At 57.3% G+C, this 22,807-nt stretch overlaps 1 protein-coding gene across 1 annotated transcript; it reads left to right on the top strand.

Moving 5' to 3' along the window:
* Window positions 1-386: 386 nt before the first annotated feature.
* LOC123350454 (calpain-12-like) lies at window positions 387-22,092 on the top strand. Its single transcript, XM_044989076.1, has 21 exons — window positions 387-614; window positions 3,272-3,341; window positions 4,015-4,136; window positions 5,745-5,878; window positions 6,248-6,416; window positions 7,218-7,301; window positions 8,148-8,233; window positions 8,996-9,070; window positions 9,747-9,913; window positions 10,532-10,710; window positions 11,592-11,603; window positions 12,061-12,269; window positions 13,579-13,621; window positions 14,230-14,283; window positions 15,265-15,322; window positions 16,283-16,347; window positions 17,300-17,368; window positions 17,921-17,999; window positions 19,291-19,407; window positions 20,265-20,323; window positions 21,346-22,092. The coding sequence occupies exons 1-21, from the start codon at window positions 387-389 to the stop codon at window positions 21,370-21,372; spliced, it is 2,106 nt and encodes a 701-aa protein (XP_044845011.1). The 3' UTR covers window positions 21,373-22,092.
* The last annotated feature ends 715 nt before the right edge of the window (window positions 22,093-22,807 follow it).

The raw sequence follows: 22,807 nt of genomic DNA on the forward strand, positions 1-22,807 counted from the left end.
TCGGCCCATTTGCATGTTACCAGCAGGATGGGGAAAGTGAGGTCCAGAGAGGAGACGTGTCAATGGAACCCAGGAGTCCTGCGCTTCTGCTCGCCCCTGCTGTAACCACTAGTCCATCCCTCCCCCCTCTCCACCACTCAACACCCAAATCAACAGTCAAATAGGACACAGGCAGGATGGGACCAACCCCCAGCCCTGCGAAGGGTTAACAGCACCCACAGTGCGTGCGGACTTAGATCAATAACCAGCTCCCTCCAGCTTTGTTTAATGTGGAGCAGAACCCGGCTGTTGACAAAGGCTAATAAACATTGGCCCTGGGTTTCACTAGGACACGCCCGTGCGACGGCACAGGTGCCTGGTGCAGAGCGTTGCCGGCACTGCTGAGCATGGCTTCCCCCGGGATCACCGTCCGGCTCATCGGCGACCCGAGCTCGGCGCCCGCCCAGGCCGTCCCGCACTCGGGGCAGGGGTACCAGGAGCTCAAGCAGCAATGCCTGCAGGAGCGACGCCTCTTCACCGACCTGCTCTTCGACGCCGTCCCCAGCTCACTCGGATACTGGCAACTCGGACTTGGGTCTGAGAATATTAGGGGGCTGGAGTGGAAGAGGCCACAGGTAGGTCTGATGCTTTCGCAGCCAGCCAGTGCTTCCTGCAGACAGGGTTCAGGGGTCTCCTGCCACTGGCTCCCTCCTCAAGGAGAGCCAAGATGGGAATCCCCACGAGTCTCCTGAGGACGGGAGGATGCTGCGCTGCTGGGTCTTATTAGTGCCTAGTCTCCCCGACCGAGATCAGGGCCCCTTGTCACACCGGGAGCTGCCCAGACCCCGACCGAGATCAGGGCCCCTTGTCACGCCGGGCGCTGCCCAGACCCCGACCGAGATCAGGGCCCCTTGTCACGCCGGGCGCTGCCCAGATCCCGACCGAGATCAGGGCCCCTTGTCACGCCGGGCGCTGCCCAGATCCCGACCGAGATCAGGGCCCCTTGTCACGCCGGGCGCTGCCCAGATCCCGACCGAGATCAGGGCCCCTTGTCACACCAGGCGCTGCCCAGACCCCGACCGAGATCAGGGCCCCTTGTCACGCCGGGAGCTGCCCAGATCCCGACCGAGATCAGGGCCCCTTGTCACGCCGGGAGCTGCCCAGATCCCGACCGAGATCAGGGCCCCTTGTCACGCCGGGCGCTGCCCAGACCCCGACCGAGATCAGGGCCCCTTGTCACGCCGGGTGCTGCCCAGACCCCGACCGAGATCAGGGCCCCTTGTCACGCCGGGAGCTGCCCAGATCCCGACCGAGATCAGGGCCCCTTGTCACGCCGGGTGCTGCCCAGATCCCGACCGAGATCAGGGCCCCTTGTCACGCCGGGAGCTGCCCAGACCCCGACCGAGATCAGGGCCCCTTGTCACGCCGGGTGCTGCCCAGATCCCGACCGAGATCAGGGCCCCTTGTCACGCCGGGAGCTGCCCAGACCCCGACCGAGATCAGGGCCCCTTGTCACGCCGGGCGCTGCCCAGACCCCGACCGAGATCAGGGCCCCTTGTCACGCCGGGTGCTGCCCAGACCCCGACCGAGATCAGGGCCCCTTGTCACGCCGGGAGCTGCCCAGATCCCGACCGAGATCAGGGCCCCTTGTCACGCCGGGAGCTGCCCAGACCCCGACCGAGATCAGGGCCCCTTGTCACGCTGGGAGCTGCCCAGATCCCGACCGAGATCAGGGCCCCTTGTCACGCCGGGAGCTGCCCAGATCCCGACCGAGATCAGGGCCCCTTGTCACGCTGGGAGCTGCCCAGATCCCGACCGAGATCAGGGCCCTGTCACACCAGGCGCTGCCCAGACCCCGACTGAGATCGGGGCCCCGTTGTGCCAGATGTAGACACACAAAGGGAGAGAGTCCCTGCATCTAAGCTGAGGAAGCTTGGCCTTGTGGTTAAGACACTGGACGCAGACTCAGGGTTCAAATCCTGGTTAACCGCCCCCGGCGTGACCTTGGACAAGTTACTGTATCTCTCTGGGGCCTCAGTTTCCCTGGTTCCAAACTGGACCTCTAGGAGCTAGTGTAATAAGTAACCGCAGTGTCTCGTTCATCGGGAATTGGGCTGGCACACGGGCGGTGGCAGCGGCCCAGGGTACAAACAAAACTGTCACTTAACAGGGCAAGAATGCAAGTCTCTAATTAAGAAGGTGACTCGTTTTCTTAGCCTGAAGATCTCTCCTCAGTCACCGTTGCAGCACAGGCAGCCGTGTAGCTTCCGGCTGTTTGCTTTAGGATTAGCCAAGTGACAGGTGATTTGTTTCAGTATCAGAAACCGGAGTTGGGCAGAGGTCAGGTTGCCGATTCTTCCTGTATCCAGGCGTGTCCCGCGGCGAGCACTGACTGAGGCAGGCTCTCACGCCATTGTCAAAGGGATCCCAGTGCCGACTTGAGTCAAACCAGGACTTGGGTTCCACGCAAGGTGCTCTGGCAACAATTTGGTCTGGGATGGTGGAAATCTTGCAAGCTCAGCTGCAAATAGGAAATTTCCCATCAGCTGGAATGGATGAAAGGTCCTGAGATCGGCCTAACACCCCGCCACGCCCCATCTGTACTGTGCCCCCACAGCAGTGGCAAGTCGTTTGCTGCTGAGGCTACAGTTGCTAGTGAAGAATGCACGGTGGACAGAGGGGTAGGAACAGGGATCGATAGCTTTCAGATGAGAACACTCAACATCTGTAGTGCCCCTTCTTCTGGCACTAGTATCCCACTGCTGACACCAGCGTTGCCCCAGTGCTGAATGGCAGCAGGTGTCTGGAGCCCGGCAGTTTGGCTTCCCTTTGGGGGAGAAATCACTGATGTGGAGTGTGTGTCTATTCTAGGTGTAACATCCATGCCCCAGTCTTGATGTGAGATGGTCAAACAGCATGCAGGGCGATAGCTTGTCCTGGGACCAACGCCAATGCTCATGGAGCAACTCTGCCCCAGGAACTGACACTCAATAGTGCAAAAGGCAGAGAGCAAACTAGCTGGCTACTCTCCCAGCTCCCTCTCTCCCCAAGTTGCCTCTACGCAAAACCCTTGTGTAACCCCAAACTAACAGCTACACAGCATGTCTGCATGAGTCGCAAACCTTGCTCGCACACTCAGAACTTGGAAGACTATGTGTAACAGCGCCACCTGGTGACGCCTGCCATCGTGGTATCAAAAATGACAACCATTCATTCCTCTCCTGCTGTATAATTTCCATGCTGGACTTTCCTCCTCAAACCAGAAAGCTCCCGTCTCTATTCTATCTTGCAGGAAATTTGCAGGTCCCCAAAGTTCATAGAAGAGGACATGAGCCGGACTGATGTCATGCAGGGCAAGCTGGGTAAGCACCTTCTCCTCCCCTTCTGAGCGCCCTGCGCGTGGTTTCATCCTCCACCTCGGACGATGCGCAAAAAGGTGGGCTGAAAACTTGGCCCCGCTTGCAGAGTCCTCACGCCACCCGCGGGCAGTAGCTGCAGCCTCACAACTGCGGTGCCTGGAGCGGCACATGTGGGACGCAGCGCTGCTCTCCTGTGGTCCATGGGCATGAGAGAGAATTTCCCTGCAGTTTCCCAGGAACAAACCTTATTGAATTAAACGTCATTCAATACGGTTTAACATCCGCCTCTTAGGAGCACATTGTATTCGAAACGCGAAGGTTTGCGTGTTATTGCAGCAGACTAATGCAGAGCTTGGAAAGTGTTGAGAGTTTGCAGGGAAAGGAACAAGGCTCGGTGGGATTCCTAGGCAGTCTGTGCTGCTGGGGAGTTCACCGTGTAGGCAGGGGCTGCGACCCTGGGTCAGGAGGGAGAGAGACCCGGGTCTCCGCCCAAGAGAGGTGGCGGTTGGGGAGCCGGGAGCCCTTGCTGGACCACAGACTGGGAATCCAGGTACAGTGGCCCTGTCTGTCTCTGGGCCAATGCAGCTGGGTTAGCTGTCGCCGGTAGCACCAAAGGTCGCGGGTTCAAATGATCCAGTGCAACAGAACCGTCCAAATCGACTCACCCCTCCAACAGGCAACTGCTGGTTCCTGGCTGCAGCTGCGTCTCTCACCCTCGAGCCACGGCTCATGCAGAGGGTGGTACCCAGGGGGCAAAGCTTCGCACAGGAGGACTATGCTGGCATCTTCCATTTCCAGGTGAGTTGTCCAGCCTGTGGGACCAAAATGGGGCTGGTCAGAGGAGCTGGCGGATGGCGGTGGACGGAGGGGGCATTTCCCCACCTGGCGAGGGGGATGGCTCGGGCAGTTGCAGGGTGGGAGCCTAGGCTGTGCATTAGGAGTGAAAGGGAGTCTTTACATCAGGGTTGGCACGTCAGGGGCCCCAGGGTGCCGATGCGTCAGGTGCTGTCCATTCACAACCGGGGCCGGCTCCAGGCACCAGCGCAGGAAGCAGGTGCTTGGGGCGGCACGTCCGGGTCTTCGGCAGCAATTTGGCAGCAGGGAGGGAAGGATGGGCCACCGAATTGCTGCTGAAGACTGAAGCAGCGTGGTAGAGCAGCCGCCGAAGTGCCGCCGATCACAGCTGGGTTTTTTTCCCCCCTTCACCGCTTGGGGCAGCAAAAAAAGCTGGATCCGGCCCTGTCCACAACGCAAAAAGACCGAACGGACGAAGGGTCCGATTGTCAGAAGCGAGAGGCACCCACGGCTCAGCCCTGGCCGCTGCTCCATGTCACTCCTTATGGTCTCATGGAAATCCCTCTCTCAGGATGTGCTAGTCACCTTCTCCTAACCCCTAGGCTCCATCCCCCCCGCTTATGGTTTCCAATCTCCCCTAAGCAGCAATCAGAGTCATTCAGGTCCAGCTCCCAAACCTGTGATGTTCCAGCAAACTGGCATCCTCCCCCGCCCCAATGCATCAATCTGGACTAAGCGAAAACCCCAGCTCGGAACAGCCTCATTCGCGCGGGGAATTTGGCTCTGAGCTTCATGGCACTGACCAGTGGGTACCGTTAACCCCGGCAGCGCTCTGTACTGGAGACGTTCCAATAGGAGGGTGCTGCCGTGGGGGCTGATCCCGGATTGAGGGCCTTGCCAAAATTTTTCCCATCAAATACCCAAAAACGTGACATATTTTGATTTAAAAAATTGCCACCATGGTGCCTTATGGGAATTGTAGTTCCAGGGTCTCAAGAATTTGTTCTCCAGTATGGTCAGGGCTCCTGGGTTTGGACTACATCTCCCAGGATGCATCACTATCTTGCCTGCTGGAGGGTGTGTTCTATAGGCATCCTGGGCCATGGGGCATCATGGGAGATGTAGTCCAGCCAGAGGGGTTGGCCCATAGAGGAGAATGGGAACACAAGGTGACTGAACTACAACTCCCATAAGGCACCATAGTGACACTGTTGAACGGAAAGGCTTTGGTTCAGTGTTTCTCAACTTTTTGGATACCAGGGACCGGCTTCTGCCTTCCTAAACTGAGTCAGGGAGATCTCAGGGACTAACGCCACTGGGCTTAATACTGGAGTCGCTGACTGAAATGTATTGGCCTGTGGAATCCAAGGCAGACTAGAGGAGCTGATGGTCTGTTCTGGCCATAAACTCTATTCAATATTGTGGGTTTTCCAGCAGAAAACCCCCTTTTCGGAACAGCTCTAAGATGTTCCCCCTCTGAGATGCTGTAGGATTTCTAGGGAGCAGCTCCCAGATCACAGGGGCGGGGACCCCCTGGGTTGGACTGACAGGGTCGAGCTCCGATGGGTCCGGTAGCAGCATGCACTGTGCTAATGGGTTCTTACCCTCCAGTTCTGGCAGTACGGGCAGTGGGTGGATGTGGTGGTTGACGACCGGCTGCCGGTGAAGAACGGAGAACTGGTCTTCGTGCGCTCCTGCCAGAGCGATGAATTCTGGATGCCCCTGCTGGAGAAGGCCTATGCCAAGTGAGTTGGCGGATCTCTGCCCGGGTAGCTTTGCGCTCAACCTTGCACTCCCATGGGGCAACGTAGCTGCTGGACAACAGAGAGCAACCCTTGGCACTGACGTCACACTGGCTGACCAGAGAACTCAGAGAGCCGAGAAAAGGGGCAAAGGGTCATTCTCTCAAGTTGACAGCAGGGGAAACTGAGGCACAGAGCCTGTCCAAATCCACACAGTCATTGGCATAGGCCCCAGGAGTCCTGAGTCCCAACCCCCCCCGCTCTAATCCACCAGACCTCACTTTCCTCCTGTAGCTGGGCACAGAGCCCAGAAGTCCTGCCTCCCAATCCTGCGTGCTCCCTTTCTCCTTCCCCTTCGCTGCTCCATTTCAGGCTCAACGGCTCTTACGAGGCCATGAACGGCGGGTACATGAACGAGGCCTTCGTGGACTTCACGGGCGGGGTCGGGGAAACCTACCAGCTCAAGATGCCCAATCCAGAGCTCTTCAAAGTCATCCGCGCGGCGCTCACGAAGAGGTCTCTGATGGGGGCACACATCAAGGTGAGCGTGCGGAGAATCTCTTCTCTCAGCCGCCGATGTAATAATGGGCCTCGGGTGGAGCACCAGGAGCAGAACTTGAACCCCGGAGCTTGGAATCTTAATCTGCGAGTCCCAGCTCCTGGCATGTGTGAGGGTTGCACTTCTCCCCCGTGGTCCTGGCTCCTGCTAGTGATGGCTGGGCCACACAGCTCTTTAGGAGCCTGCTACGATATTGGCTACCAGAGACCCCGACCGAGATCAGGGCCCCGTCGCGCCGGGCGCCGCCCAGACCCCGACCGAGATCAGGGGGTTTAGCCCGGCCTGAGCGGCCCCTGCCCAGCCTCCATTCGGTCACCGTTGTTAGAGCTGAGACGCCCCCCGGAGAGCTGAGCTGCCCCAGGTTGGAGGCCAGCGTGAGGGGGCTTCCCGCACTCACCTGCAACGTTTCTCTGCAGACGTAGGCGATTTGCTGCTCTGACAGGGGGCCGGTGACTGTAATGGAAAATGGATGTGGTTCATTATTAGGTGTCGTATGGTAGTGCCCCACTAAAGCCCATCATCACACTGGATGCAGCCCGGACCCCAGCCGAGATCAGGGCCCCGTCGGGCCGGGCGCCACCCAGACCCCAGCCGAGATCAGGGCCCCGTCGCGCCAGGCGCCACCCAGACCCCAGCTGAGATCAGGGCCCCGTCGCGCCGGGCGCTGCCCAGACCCCAGCCGAGATCAGAGCCCCGTCGCGCCGGGCGCCACCCAGACCCCAGCCGAGATCGGGGCCCCGTCGCAAAGCCTGATTGTGGGGATGTTTTCTCCCTCTTCCCTAGATCACCCGGCAGGAGGACATGGAGGGACACACGCCAGAGGGGCTGGTGAAGGGACACGCCTACTCCATAACGGGTGTTCGCAAGGTGGGCCCGTAGCTACCCCTCCTTCCACTGGCTGAGGGAGGGCAGGGCCGGGCAGCGCTGGGTTGATCCTGGGGCAGACACGCAGCCGGGTTACCTCTGTGATGGGTATCGCAGGAGCCCCCAGCGAGATCAGAGCCCCTTCGTGCCAGGTGCTGCACAGACAATCCCTGCCCCAGTGGGCATCCAGTGTAAACCAGGGAGCCGGCCTGGCCCGCTGGGTCGTCGTCCAGCCCGGCTCAGGCGGCGCCAAGGGGAGATATCCCCGGGGAGCACCTCGCCTGCGTGTGGATGTGCACATCACATGATGCTGTGGTGAGAGCCAGCGGGCTGAGGGGGAGCTGGGCCCAGCCTGCAGGACAGGACCTGCTGCTGCAGGGCGGGTTTGCTAACTGCCCCCCGCCAGGGCATCCCACCCCCGCCCCCGCCGCGGCGACAGGCTGTCAGGACTCCATCCCCCCCACACCCCACATTGTCTCCCTCTGCTGCCTTCTAGTTGCCCACTGCTGATCTAAATAGCCCACGAAAGGGTTATTAGACCCATTACACAAATGGGGAAACTGAGGCCAGAGGCGCTCCATCCTTCGATAATTACCACATCACTGTAGCACCTGGGAGCCTATCACAGACCAGAGCCCCACAGCGCTAGGCGCTGTACAGAGAACAGAATGACAGATTGGGGTACGGGCTACGGATCACACGAGAGTCGACAGGCAGCCACAGACAGGCCCTAGGAAACAATGAGCCATGACTGGTCAGAGTGATGGGCCGGGCAGGGTCCCAGCACCCTTCCTGAATGGCGCCCGCGTGCCACGATTCAAGCCCGTTTCCCCGCGTGCCTTTGTACAGCTGGATCACGGGGGCAAGAGGCTTAAGCTGCTGAGGCTGAGGAACCCCTGGGGAAAGGTGGAGTGGAACGGCCGGTGGAGCGACCAGTGAGTGCGGGGAAAAGCGGGGGCGGGGGGGGGGGACTCGAGAGAAACACCGAGTTTTAATGAGGAACACGGCGGTGTTCTGACAAGTGCTTTCAACATCCACTGCCCCCAGGCCGCGTTGCTTTATGGGTGAGCAGCGATTGCACCCAGGACTCTGGAACACAAACCTCCCCAGCCTGAGCTGCCAGACCCAGCTCCGTTCACTTATGCTCCCGTGCTCCCCAGCTTGTCACCCTCTGCAAGCAGCAGCAGCAGCGTATGGGGCGTTGGGGGGTCAGTTTCCCATTGGAAGAGAAATCAGGGATGTGGCCTCCGGGAATGTTCTCAGTACAACTTACTAAAGACACTAGAACACCAATCCTGGAGCAAGGCTGCTCCCACACAGCACGGAGGTGAGCCCCTCATTCAGGGATCTCAGCCCCACCCGCAGTTCCCGGCTCCACCCCCAAGAGCTGACTCAAGTTAGGGAGATTAGGGTGGAGCGCAAACCCCCCAGAGGGCCCCGAAATGAAATTAACGACAAGGGTTTCTTCAAAGACTGACCACTTGCTCGCACACAAAGAACTTGTAAGACTGTGTGAAACCCTGGTGACTCTCCCCATCACAAGTGGGACTCTGCATCTCAAAGCACAAGCCTCAGCCGCCAGAGCTAAAGGACCTGAGCCAGTAACTCTGGGGCAGATGTGGGGTCTGTATGGCCCAGACACTGGGTGGCAGAGTCGTGGGTATCACATTTAACCCCCGCACCCTTCTCCTTCTCAGCTCCCCGCTGTGGGCAGGGCTGGAGCCCCAGCTCCAGAAGAGCCTACGAGTGAGAAAGGAAGATGGGGAATTCTGGTAAGAGACCCAGCCCCACACCCAACAAAGGGGGACCGGATACCGGGGCCGGGGTGGGAAAGGGCAGCACGGGGCATGTCAGGTATGTTCAATGACAGGCGGCACTGTTCAGCGTTACTATGGTTACCACCAGTAGTATTGTGGTAGTGCCTGGGCCTCCGACCGAGATCGGGATCCCCGTTGTGCCAGGGGCTGCACGGACCCCGACCATGATCAGGGCCCACTTTGTGCCAGGGGCTGCCCCAGAGAAGTTACAGTCCAAATGGACAAAGGTTGGGAGGGGAAACTGAGGCACAGGGCGGGGACGCGCCTGGCACAAGGCCACCCAGCAGGCCAGTGGCAGGGCTTGGAACAGAACCCAGGCCTTGGGACTCCCGCTCTGGCGCCCTGTCCTGCTAGATGGAACCAGCCCACTCCCCCCCCCGTGCTATGGGACAGTGACGTAGTAACGAGACAGGCTAGGTCGCCTGTGAGGCTCTACGAGCGTGGGGAGAGGAGGGGGCCCAATCCCCAGCTGCTGTGCAAACTGCTGCCGCTCCAGTGGAGTTGACAGGACGGCGCTGATTGCTGCCAGCGGGGGAGCTGGGCCGCTGGATCCTGCTCCAGGGCTCCCTGACGGACCAGCACTGGGCTGTGTCTGCACCTCCCGGCTCTCTCGGTCTGTCTCAACGCACAGGATGCAAATGGACGACTTCCTGCGGTACTTTGACGCCCTGGAGATCTGCAGCCTGACTCCAGACTTGCTGGAAGAGGAGAAGGGGCTCGGCTGGAACATCTGCTCCTTCCAGGGGCGCTGGAGCACTGGCTATACCGCCGGCGGGTGCAGGAGCTCAGGCCTTCGAGGTAAAGGGCTCTGCCCGAAGGAGGGGAGGGGACAGGGACTGGCCCGTGAGCCCTTTGCCTGGGCTCACACCCAGGCTAGGTCAGGGGGAACGAAAGCTGCTGACCCTCAGCCTGAGCCCCACAGCTTGTCCCCACTGAGAAACCCCCAGAGACTGAGCACCGAGGGACGTCAACACAGCAGCCGGCCCTGGAATTACAGGGGGCTGCGGGTCGGGATTGAGGGGCAGGGGCAGAACCGGGGGTCACCGGGGAGAACAGGGCTGGGACAGCGGGGGGCTGCGGGTCGGGATTGAGGGGCAGGGTGCAGGAGTCAGGGGCTCTGCGTGTGTGTGGGGGGGGACCTGCCCGCTAAAGGCCCTTAGGGCAGAACCTGGGATGGGGTTGGGGGATTAATGACTAGGCAGATCCACGGCCCCCCCCTCCCACGGGCTGGGGGAGTGGGTGCAGAGGCAGTGGGGGCTGTTCCACGCTGAAGCAAGTGCAGACATTCCTAGGGGTGGGGGAGGTTCTTTGGCCCAAGGGCCCCCCCCAAAGCACAAAGTTCATTGGGGAGGCGACACCCTATGGGTGGAGCCCCCCCCCTCCCAATGTGCGCCTGGCCTGGCCTCGCCCCCGCAGACAGCTTCTGGATGAACCCCCAGTACCGCGTCCGCCTGCTGGAGGCGGATGAGGCCGACCTGCGGAAGCAGCGCCCGGACCCCAGCTGCACCCTGCTGGTCTCCCTGATGCAGAGGGACCGGCGCCAGGACAGGAAGCGGGGAAAGGACTTTCTGCCCATTGGCTTTGAGATCCTGAAGGTAAGGGCTGAGCCCGGGAAGTGCAAGGGGCCCCACCCCGCCCGGGGGAAGCCGGAGCACCTCCCGCTGAGCTCACTGGCCCAATACACCAAACCTCCTCTGGCCACCCAGCGGAGAGTGACGGCCCCAAGGGGCTGCCAGCTGCTCTGCTCCCTGTCCCTGGCCAAGGGGCTCGGGGCAACTGTCCCGCAGCGCTTGGATCTGCAGTAGGAGCCAAGGTGAGACCCTGGCCCCCTTAACGCCAGAGGCGAGTAATCCCCCCAGAAGAGTCAACACCGGGCCGGGGGGTGGGGCGGGGAAGGAGGTATTAGCAAGGGGGATTTTGGGTGCTGGGAAGGGGGACAGGTCAAAGAGGAGCGAGACGCCCCAACTGAGGTCAAGGCCGCCTCGCGCTGGGCCCTGCCTGGAACCCCACCGAGATCGGGCTGCGTGTGGCCCCAGGTGCTGCGCAGACGTCGAGCGAGACAGCCCCTGCCCCCCAGCCCCTGAACAGGCGGAGGTAGGAGCATTCGCCCCCGTTTGACAGATGGGGAAGGGAGGCCCAGAGAGATGCGAACTGATGCCCAGTCTCCAGCCTTCACCACAAGGCTGCTGCAGCCTCTTACCGCTTCCTTGAGAAACCCGGGGCAGGTCGGGGTGTGGCTGGAAGGGAGCTGCCTGCTCCAGCCAGCTCTGGAGACCGGGAACAGAGCAGGTTCTGCAGCCCGCTGGGGACCCCCATACCCGACGCGCCTCGTGAGTGACGCTGCGTGAGCAGCCCCTCCTCAGAGATCGCCCCGTGTCCCAGCGGAGGAGGCACTAGAGCCCTGGGCAGGGGAGGGGACCACCAGGGTTTCTTGCTCAGTTGCTCTCATTCCCCCCCTGCTGTTTTTCTCTTGCAGATGCCCAAGGAGGTAACTAGCGAGAGAGGTGGTGATTCCCCCCAGCGCGCGGGCCAGACTCCCTCCCAGCGCGCGGCCGGACGGCTGATTCGCAGTGGTTAAAACATGGGGATGCTGGTGGGGATGGCGCAGAGAGGAGCTTGGGCCATGGGGGGGACCTGCAGGGAAGATCAACGAAAGGAGTGAACAGGGCCAGATCCCCAGGTGGTATAAATTGGTGTCGTTTTTGGTGTCAGTGGGGCCAGATCGGCAGCTGGTGTAAACTGGTGTCACTCCAGTGGCTTGCAAGGAACTCAGCTGGTTTGCACTGGCTCGGAGGCAAGGAAACCCAGCACCTCTGCACCAGCTGGACCCCGCCCCAGCTGACTCCAATCCCCTGCCGCTGACCAGGTTCCAGACTGACTGGCCCAGACCCTCGGAGTCATTTCGGTACCCGACTCCCTCTGATTTCAGACCCATCTCCCCGCAGTACCTGGAGCTGAAGAACGTGTCCCAGAGGAGGGCGCTGCTCCCGTCTCTCCGTGCCGTGGGTTGGACCTCGCACGTGCCCATGAGGGATGTCACCGGCCGCTACAGGCTGCCGCCGGGGGATTATCTCATCATCCCCAGCACTGGCTACCCGATGGAGGAGTCCAGCTTCTCCCTGCGCATCTTCACGGAGAAGGCAAACAAGTTCCTGTGAGTCCCGGCTTCCTGACACCCGCGGGCCTTGCAAAGAGAAGCCGTGAACAGGGGTTTGCACGGCGCGGGGTTGGCGCATCCAGTTTAATAGTGCCTTGCACTTTGACAGCCATCGACAGCATGGCTGAGGGGTTAAAGCAAGGGGCTGGGAGTCAGGACTGTGGGAGCCCTGCCCCAGATGTGTGGGGGAACGGTTAGGTTAAAGATGGGGGCTTATGACTCCTGGGAAGGGAATGGGGGAGTCAGGACTCCTGGGTTCTTTTCCTGGATCTCCAAGGGAATATTAGCTAGTGGTCAGAGCACGGGGGCTGGGATTCAAGAGACTGGGATTCTTTTCCCAATTCTTCCCCCGTCTCCCCGTGTGACCTTGGGCAAGTCATGGCCCTGCTCCGTGCCTCAGTTTCCCCATCCCGGGAGGGATAGCTCGGTGGTTTGAGCATTGGCCTGCTAAACCCAGGGTTGTGAGTTCAATCCTTGAGGGGGCCACTTAGGGATCTGGGGCAAAAATTGGTCCTGCTAGTGAAGGCAGGGGGCTGGACTCGATGACCTTTCAAGGTCCCTTCCAGTTCTAGGAGATTGGTATATCTCCAATTATTACTATTTTATTACAAAGTTAAATACCTAGCTCACTAGAGGGGGGTGTGACATCTAATCCATGTCATACAGCAGGCTGGCACCTCGAGGCGCTGCATATGCCTTTCTCACCCGCTGCATGGCGATTCTGTCGACCCCATCACTGCAGAGCGGGCTCCTAACACCGGAGCTGTGAAAAGGATCAAATGGGGTGTGGGTGTGGCCCGGCGGGACAGCGCCCTCTATTGGGCAGCAGCAGGCGCCATGGCACAGTTCAAGGCCCCAGTTCTGCAGTGCATTTTAAGCACATGCTTAAATCCATCCCTGTTTTGCAAAGCACATGCTTAACTTTAAGCACGTCTAAGTGCTCTCCCAGAGGGGCTGGAACGCTGGCTCTAAATGGCTAAACAAAAGGAAGATGATCGAGAAGAGGGAGAAGGAAAAGGGTAAAGAAACCAACCCAATACTGGGAGGAAGGTTAAGGAGACTCAGTTCCCGGGGCGGCCAAAGTCTTCCTCTGTACCATGGGCAAGTCATTCACAGCCTCACTCCCGCTGTCTGTGCAATGGGGAGAAAGGCACCTCCCAACCTCACAGGCGTAGGAGGATAAATACACTGAAGAGGCTGAGGCGTTCAGGTCCCCAGGAACAGAAGGCCATCGAAGTACCTCAGATAGACAGACACTGAGTGCCCATCTTAACAAGCTATTGTGCAATATTCTTGTGTCTTCCAGGGAAATCGATGATGAAATCAGAGCAGACATGAGACCCCTTCAGGTAACAGCGTCTCGGCTAATTTACTCTGAACAGTCAGGCTTACCAGCGAAGCAGGTTCCATCCCAGCATCTCAATGCGCTTCCCAGGAATTTTCAACACTGTCCCCAACGCGGGGCTAAGTCCACGCGCTGGTGAAACACACCTAGCCAGGAAGCACAAAACCCCTCAGCCAGCAGCTCTCAGAATATTCTGCAGGACAAACTCAGCCACTATCCATGTGGATTCAGGTGGAGGAACGGGGCAGTCAATAAGCCCCAGATGGCTGTAAGGAAATGAGTGCGGATTTGTGCACTGACAGCCCCTTTGCCCCCCATCTGCAGCCGGTTAGAAATGCAAAGGAGAAAACCTTCCCTCGGAGGGCCTAAAAACCTAGGAACCATCCGAAACCAAATGGAAAATTTGGGGCATGGTTCTTCCTCAGCATTTCATGCTGGGGCAAGTTTCCTACCAGGTCTCACCCCAAGGAGCCCTCATTTCCTGGCCCCCACTAGCAGCACCCAGAGCAGAGCCTCTTGCAGTGCAGGAGAAGATTCCACCGAGGTTCTTCACAGGTGAAAATATTTTAGGCAAAATGTCACAGGCCTGAAAACGTGTCCCTCTTTCCCCAGAGAATCCCCAACGAGAAGGAGTTTGAGCAAACCTTCCTGAAGCTTGCAGGACCGGTGAGTGGGGTGGGGAGGATGCTGGGTTTGACTGGGACGGGTTATTGGGGTCTTTTTCTACAGAGCCGGGCTCCGGATCTCCCACGAACGCTTTGAGTTGCTCTTGGGGCCAAGTTCTGACCTCAGACGAACTGAAGTGACACAGGGGTTGCAAGGATGGAAAAGGCAACTGGCTATTTCCAATGTTCTCTATGGGGGGAAGTCAGTCAGTCCAATGGTATCTGTCTGCCCCCCATTAACACCGTACCTGAGCACCCCATCCTCTCTCATGTAGATTAGGGTTGTTCAGCTTAGAAAAGAGACAGCTGAGGGGACGGGGAATATAACAGAGGTCTAGAAAATCATGAACGGTGTGGAAGCAATGAACCGAGAAGTGTTATTTACCCTTTCCCACAATACGAACACCAGGGGTCACCCAGTGAAATGAGCATTCAGCAGGTTTAACACAAACACGAGGAAGTACTTTTTCATGCAATGCACAATTAACCTGTGGAACTCATTGCCAGGGGATGTTGTGATGGCCAAAAGTATAACGGGGTTCAAAAAAGAACAGATCCACCAATGGCTATTAGCCAAAATGGTCAGGGACACAACCCCATGCTCGGGGCAACCCGAAACCTCTCACTGCCGGAAGCCAGGGGTGGATCATTCCATGATTGCCCTGTTCTGTACACTTCCCCATACGGGCCACTGTCAGAGACAGGATACTGGGCAAGATGGACCCTGGTCTGACCCAGTGTGGCAGCTCTGATGTTCTCATCCTCCTACCACACCCTGAGAGGTAGGGAAGTGTGATTATCCCTATTGTACAGTGGGAAAACTGAGGCACAGAGAAGCTAAGTGACTTGCCCAGGTTGACACAGGGAGTCTGTAGCAAAGCAAGGAATTGAACCCGGTACCAGGCAGCTTGCTAACCCCTGGACCATCCATCCTGCCCCTGGGAAACCCCATTTCAACCCACTCGTGTTGCTTGGTTGGCAGGACAAGCAGATCGACGCTGCCAAACTGCAGGATATCCTGAACAAGGTCACGGCAAAGCGTGAGTACCCCTGCGCAATCACCTCTACCCTTCCCTGGCCAGCGCTGCTACCCCAGAGAGGAGCTTTAATCCCAAACCAGCCCCGACTGTCCGCAACCTCCAATGGACTCAGCTTAGAGGGTGGAAAGTCGGCCTGCCCCAGGCGTTCTCCCTCTCGAGACGGGAAAGGGTCTGGTGGCAATGGAAATAAATCAGTTCAGCACCACAGGAGCCAGTGTTTGACCAGTTCAGACTGGACCTGTCCAGCCGGTGGCACACTTGGCCTTTCCCCCTTGCGAGGTAGGGCAGCACAGTTCTCCTCCTGTGAGGGATGGGGAAACTGAGGCACGGGAGAGGAGAAGTGACGTGCCCAAGGTTGCACAGCCAGTCTGCAGCAGAGGCAGGAAGAGAAGCCAGGAGTCCTGGCTCCCAGTCCTCTGCTCTAACCACTGGACAACACAATACACTCTCCCCCCACTCAGCCCCTCCGATCACCATGAGCTAAGAATATCACTCATCAGTGGTGACTCTCAGTCCCCTCTCTCTAACCATTAGGTGACATTTCCTCCCAGCAGCAGAAATAGAATCCAGCAGTCTTGACCCCCCCCAGCCTCGGCCGCCTGCTCCAACCATTGGACAACACTCTCTGTCCTCTACTGGAAGAGCTGCGAATAGAACCCAGAAGTCCTGACCCCCAATTCCAGTATCAACCAGTAGAACTTAATCCCCTCCTGACTCCCAACCCCCCCGTGGAATCCACTCCCTTCCCAGAGCCAAGGACAGAACCCAGCCGTCCTAACCCCCAGCCTCCCCATTCCAACCACTAGACTCCCCTCCCCTCCAGGAGCATGGCAAACCCTTCAGGCTGCTTCGGCACCTCTTGACAGCTGCAGGCCTGGCGAAGATGATGGGCAAAGCCCCGTCTCCGCCACTGGTATGAGACAAGCCTTTATCTAACACCGCCACATTCTTACCTTGCAGAGAGTCAGCTGAAGACAGATGGGTTTGGCCTGGAGCTCTGCCAGAAGATCATCCAGCACTTTGATGTATCCTTTGGAGAAGAAAACTAGGGTGGGAGATGTTAAGAAACAAACATCACATGGCATCACCCGGCCCAGGACAGGGTAACCCCACGACAAGGGCCTTGGCATGAGGGAACTCAGCTGTAACTGGGAGAGCAATGCTCAGCCTCCATCTTCTTTTGCTGGCAATGGGTATTACAGATCAAGGGGGTAGATTGTCCCATATCTGCCTATTGTGCGGCTCTTCCACTGTCCTCTAGAGCCAGCCACTGTTGGAGATGGGAAACGGGAGTAGCTGGATCCCTGGTTTCAGGCAATTCCTACATTTGCTCTATGGGTGGGGTTGGCCTGAGCTGAGCTCCAGAGCCGCCTGGGAACGGGACCTCGCTGGGGCAGGAGGGAGCTGTTTGCATGAATAAGGAAGGGGCAGAGCCTCTGGGGTCCGGCTCTCGTAGGATGAAGGGATCTGAGGACTTTGGATCCCCGACCCTCCCCCTGGGAAACCCCATCAATGAGCTCAAAGGGGTAATCCCACTTGGGTCCGAGGGGTTTGAACCCTGGACCTAGGAGCACGTGCCGACCACCGTGTGAGCTAAAGAAGTTTGTCCCAGCTCCTCCGAGGTATTAAGGCACCTAATTCCCATTGAGATGCAGGGCTCACATCCCACAGGCGTGAGCTGCAGGAGCCTGATAACCACCTATGTAGACCAGGGTGGGTTACCCCCAGTCACAGCATACGCCACTGTCCAAACAGCCACGTCCACCTCTTGCGGAGAATCCCCGAATGGGGCTCCCCGTTCTGGGAGCAGCCCACAGACACCAAGCTGAACAGGGGATGGTGGTGGGAGAACAGGGCAAGTTGAGACAGGATCCCCTTTGCTACAAAAGCCAGCCGGGTATGAAGCAGGAATTGGAGAGAGCCGCACGTCTCCTCCCTGCGCTGGGCTGGTGTTTTCCCTTCACTGAGCAGCATCAGCACAGCAAGACGGGAAAACTGACACTGCCAGAGTTCAAGCACCTGTGGAGCAAGATTCAAGAATGGGAGGTACACGCGGTGGCAGAAAGTCGCGGGTTCGAGTCCCCCCCACCCCCGAGGGATGCAGCAGCTGGGTTATTAGCCATATTGCCCTTCCAGAGAGGCAAACAATTCCCATTTCTGGAGGCTGCCCAGGAAACGGGCTCCAGTGGATAGGGGAAGATCGATGCTCTTCCAAGCTCTGCCCCTGTGAGTCACCAAAACAAGGCACCGCTCCCCGTTTTAAAATCAGGAATCAAAGTGTTATCTCACACCTAAATGATTACTGGGCCTCTGCGTTCACCCTTTCCCGAGATGGACAGAGGCAGTTCACACCTCTCCGAGCTATTGCCAAGGAGTCACAACTTTCAGCCAAGTCAGGGAGAGCTGCAGCTTCCCAGCACTAACAGGGGTCAGAGACCCACAAAATACACTGACCAGGGGGTTGCATGTGCATTGATCTCCTTGTAAACCCCTGAATTCGATTCCTCTTGGCGCTGGCCTCTGGCTCAGGGATAGGTGTGTGGGATTTTAAGCCCGTATCCTCTCTTGGATCCCGACACTCCTGCTCCCATTTGACAGGCTGTCTTCACCAAGTACGACGTGGATCGCTCGGGGACGATGAACATCCATGAAATGCAGCTGGCGCTGGATGCAGCGGGTAAGGAGGGGGGTGGTGTCAGCAGTTAAAGGAGAGCGACAAAGGAACGGCTGGGGCTATGTGACCTCTGGTGGGTCTCTCTGGTGGGACGCAGGAACAGCATTGGCCACGCCTGCCAAAAGGGTGAAGCCTCTTGGAGGGGTCTAAGGTGAAACAGCAGCTGGCCAGCTGCAGGGATCAAGGGGGGGGCCCCCTCTGTGGAACTCTGCTCACATGTGCGTGAGGATAGAGACAAGGCAACACAGTCAGAGAGCCACCCTATGGCTGGGTTGTGTTTTACTGCACATCTCAGTGCAGAAATAGGGTTTAACCCTCTGGTAAAAAATCCTGGAGGTGTCCCCCACCTCCCCCGCCCAGCACCTTGGAAATGCTGCTACCGATTTCTAAAGCGTCGCTGCCATTTCTCAAGCTCAGGAAATCCCGGCGACTGGGAGGAAAATGTGGGTTGCTTGCCTGACCCGCTGTGCAATAGTCTCAGCAATCCTCAAATCAGAGAAACGTCGGGCTGGATGGGGCCTCAGGCAGTCAGCGACACCAGCCCCCTCCACTGAGGCTGGGCCACGGAAAGTTAGACCACCCCCGACAGGGGTCTCTCCAACCCAGCGACGGGGATCCCACAACCTCCCTTGGACGCCCGTCCCAGAGGGCTAGAAAGTTTCTACTTCGATCCAACCTAAATCTCCCTTGTTGCAGATTAAGCCCATCACTTCCTGTCCTACCTTCACTGGACACGGAGAACAACTGATCCCCATCCTCTTTGTAACAGCCCCTCCTGGCTATGCTCAGGTTCTCCCTCAGTCGTCTGTTCTCAAGACTAAACATGCCCAGTGTTTGTAAACTAGGGCCATGAGTCCGGACTCTGAGCACGGCCACAGACCTGTTGGGTGACTGGGCCAGTCACCTTCCTACGCCTCTGTTCCCCTCCCCCTCTTCCTCTCTTTAAGCTCCTGCCAGGGCTTTCCCCTTCCATTCAAGAGCTCAAAGCCGTTTAGAGTAATTAAATAGGGATTCCCTTAGCCTCACTGCCTCTTTGTGAAATTAAGTAACTTGCAGAGGTCGCAGCGCTCTCGAGTCCCCACGCCTGTGCTAGACCACACCACCTGTCCAGCACAGGAGACATCCATTAAGTGCCCCAGCTCCGAGTAGGTGTCTGTAGATATTGAGGTGCATTAAACTGGAGAAGACAAAATCAGCCTGGGTACGAGCTGCAACTGCACAACAAGCCCCAGTGAAAGTCCGAACACTGTGTGAATCTCAGGCCTTCGCTGTCCGTTTCGCCCTTTGCACGCAGGTTTTCACTTGAACCACCAGCTGAGGGAGACCATCACGAGCAAATACCGCGACCGTTACCTGATGATCAACTTCGACAACTTCCTGTCCTGCATGGTGCAGCTGGAAGCCATCTTCAGTAAGTGCGGTCTCCCGCTAGGCTAACAGATGATTAGCAGCTCCGCCGTCAGTGACGGTGCAGATCCACACCTCTCCAGCAGCAGAACCATGTGCACAAATCCCATGCTAAGAACACCGCAGTGTCAGCAACCATTCGTAACCCCTCTTCTCCCCACCTTTCCACTTCATCCAATCGGTCTCCTCAGAACGAGCCGGGAGAAATAAAGCCCTTGCAACGTGACCCGGTGGCAACCCGGGTGCTAGCTGGGGAAGGGAGGAATAGGAGGAGATGGAGAATGGAGAGTTTTAAAGGGGGCTGAAGGTGAGGAGGAGAGGTTTGAATCCCATGCAGGAGATTCAGAGATGTTAAGGCCAGAATAGATCATTCTGACCATCTCAATCTGTCCCTCCCGTTCAGCACAGGCTGGAGATCTCACCCAGCGACCCCAATAGCGAGCCCAGGTTCTTACTGAACTGGGGTGTGTCTTGTAGCAAGAGACAGGAAGCCAGCACGAGAACGGGCAGTATGGGGGAGACAGCGTCAGAGCAGGGCGTGAGGTTGCTGCACTAGCTGAGCTTTGGCTCCCCGTATTAATCAGTGGGTAACCCAGCCGCTCATTTAAGAAGAGGATTTAAAAGCAATCTGTGGGGCGGGCCACATGGCTTTGGAAACAGACCTAAACTGGAACAACGGCTCAGAACGCTCCACTCACTTGAATGTTATGGGCACGTGATGTCAACTCCAGGGCATGTTGGGATTGCTGAATTTCAACACCGTGGAATCAGTGATGCAAATTGGGATGTAAAGGGGGGTGGGGGGAGCGTTATGTGGGACACAGCTGCCTGCTAAGTCTCGCTTTCTTTTTGTCGTGGCAGGGCAGTGCCAAGAGTATGACAAAGCCGGTGCTGGGACGATCACCATGACGCAGAAGGAGGTGAGAAGCCCGGGTTACCGCCTCTCGCTCATCATCTCGACTGCTGATCTTTGCCCCAACGCTGGGCGCTAGCTGAGCCGAGACCCCTATTCCTTTTGCAGCAGCCATTAGTAAACCTGAGGCTCATGCTCACGAGCTTCGGTGTTCAGGCTGCCCTGCCCTGCTGTGCGGCGGCACCTCATGCCCACTGCTGGGTCTGGGCACGCACCAAACCATCCTCGTGATCACCCCCTTGCCTTGTCCTTCAAGAGACGGCATTAGGGGCACCTGCTCCGCAGTGGAAGGAAGAAGGGCTGGTTTGAGCCAAGCAGGACAAACTTCTCCCACTCAGCTCTGCAAAGTGCCGAGCTGCTCCTGGGTCTCCAACCGCTTTGCCGCTGCACCTCAATCCTGACCCGGAGGCCCCCCACCTCCTAGTACAGTGCCCCCACCACGATCTCAGCCCAAGTCCACCTGCAATCCCAAACCACAACCCCTCTCTCCTTCTTGTCCCCTCCCGGGCTCCTTCCCCACAGCCGTGCCATGGTGCCTTGGTCCCGATCAGCCTCCCAACCCTGCTATACACTCCTGCCTCCACCCCACCACCACTGCAGACGTCCCACAATCTTGCCCATCTCCTGGCTATTCCATCCCAGGCTTCCCACACACAGATCTGCCAATGCTCTCTATCACCATATTGCCTTTCCGGGCTTGGGCGTAGCTCGGACAAACCATGCCAGCCATCACGCCAGTGGCAAAGGACTAACATGTTTACCCAGTGCATCACCCAGCCTCCACCGGAGGGCCCCACTGAACACTCTGCAGTGGACAGAGTTGTTTCTTGACTCACTCAAGTATAAAAAATGCTAGTGAAATATTGCGCCACCCCTTGCATTTTTCTTTCCTACGACCCACGCAACTATCTTTTCTAAAGCAGCTTCCAACAGGGGTTCTGTTTTGCAGCACTTATCTTGACACACAGCCTCGAAGATACACAAAGACTTGGGTTGCCTAAACGGTTCGGTTTTGTTTCTGCCTTTCAGTGGTTGGAGCTTGCTACCCTCACCTAACCTGGAAGAGGTGACAGAAACGTCTCCCGGGAGGATCAGCAACAAATACCTAACAAGATGCAATAAAAAAAAAAAATCAGTTAAGGAGGATGCATTAGGAGAAATTGAATAGATAATTTTGCACTAATCATTTTGCACTAATTCATAACATTCAAGGCCAGAAAGAACCATCTAGTTTGATTTTCCGTATCACACAGGCCAGATTAGTTCAGCCTTATCCCTGTACTGAGCCAAGTAATTTGTCTGGTTAAAGTCTCTCTTCCAGAAAGTCAGCCATGATCTGAAATCTTTAAGAAATGGAGAATCCGCCACTTTCCTTGGGAGTTCGTTCCTGTGGTTAATCACCCTCCCTGTCAATCTGCCTTCCTACTAACTCTGATTTGTCTGGGTTTAACTTCCCGCCCTTTGTTCTTGTTCCGCCTGTCTCTGCTAGATTAAAGAGCCCTTGAGCAGCAGATATTTTCTTCCCAGGGAGGTACTTATACACTAATCAAGTCACCTCTTGATCTTCTCGATTCACTAAACGGATCGAGCTCCTTAAGTCTCTCATTGTAAAGTGTTTTTTCCAGCCCTGGAATCATTTTTGGGGCTCTATGCACTTTTCTCCAAATATTCCTCAACTGGTTCATCTCTTGGGATGAAGCAGGTTCGATCCTAGCTCTGCAGACTGCTCTGCTGGGGCATGGCCCCGCCTTTTCCGCACCCCCTTTTCAACATCCAGCTCCCAAGAGTGCAGGGGGGGTCTGAGAAGGGGGTGGGGTGGAGAACCGCTATCAGGGGTTACTGACAAACGATTTCCAATATGATGAACGCTCCTCATGTCGAAACTGTGAATGTTCTGCCTCTTGGAATCTCAGCAGCTGAACTGAGCACCTAATAAAGAATGTGTCAAATGTATATATTTAAGGTGAGTTTATTTACAGTGGGTGAAAGCAACTAGCACAAATATATATTCTGGTTGCACCTAAGTGTATGTCAACACTGCATTTTAAAACCTATGGCAGTGACTTTCAGATCCTAGCTCCACAGACTCAGGCTTGTGGGTTTCACACAGCAACACTAAAACCAGCTGTGTAGACCAGGGGTAGGCAACCTAAGGCACGTGTGTGTGCGAAAGGCAGCACTCGAGCTGATTTTCAGTGGCACTCACACTGCCCGGGTCCTGGCCACCGGGGCGGGGAGGGCGGACTCTGCATTTTAATTTAATTTTAAATTAAGCTTCTTAAACATTTTTAAAACATTATTTACTTTCCACACAACAATAGTTTAGTTCTATATTACAGACTTATAGAAAGAGACCTTCTAAAGACGTTAAAATGTATGACTGGCCCGCGAAAGCTTAAATTGGAGGGAATCAATGCAGACTCGGCACAGCACTGCTGAAAGGTTGCCGACCCCGGTGGACATTCAGGCTTGGGCTGGAGCCTGGGCTCTG

This window comes from Mauremys mutica, chromosome 15 (genome assembly GCF_020497125.1).
Source record: "Mauremys mutica isolate MM-2020 ecotype Southern chromosome 15, ASM2049712v1, whole genome shotgun sequence".
NCBI lineage: Eukaryota > Metazoa > Chordata > Testudines > Geoemydidae > Mauremys > Mauremys mutica.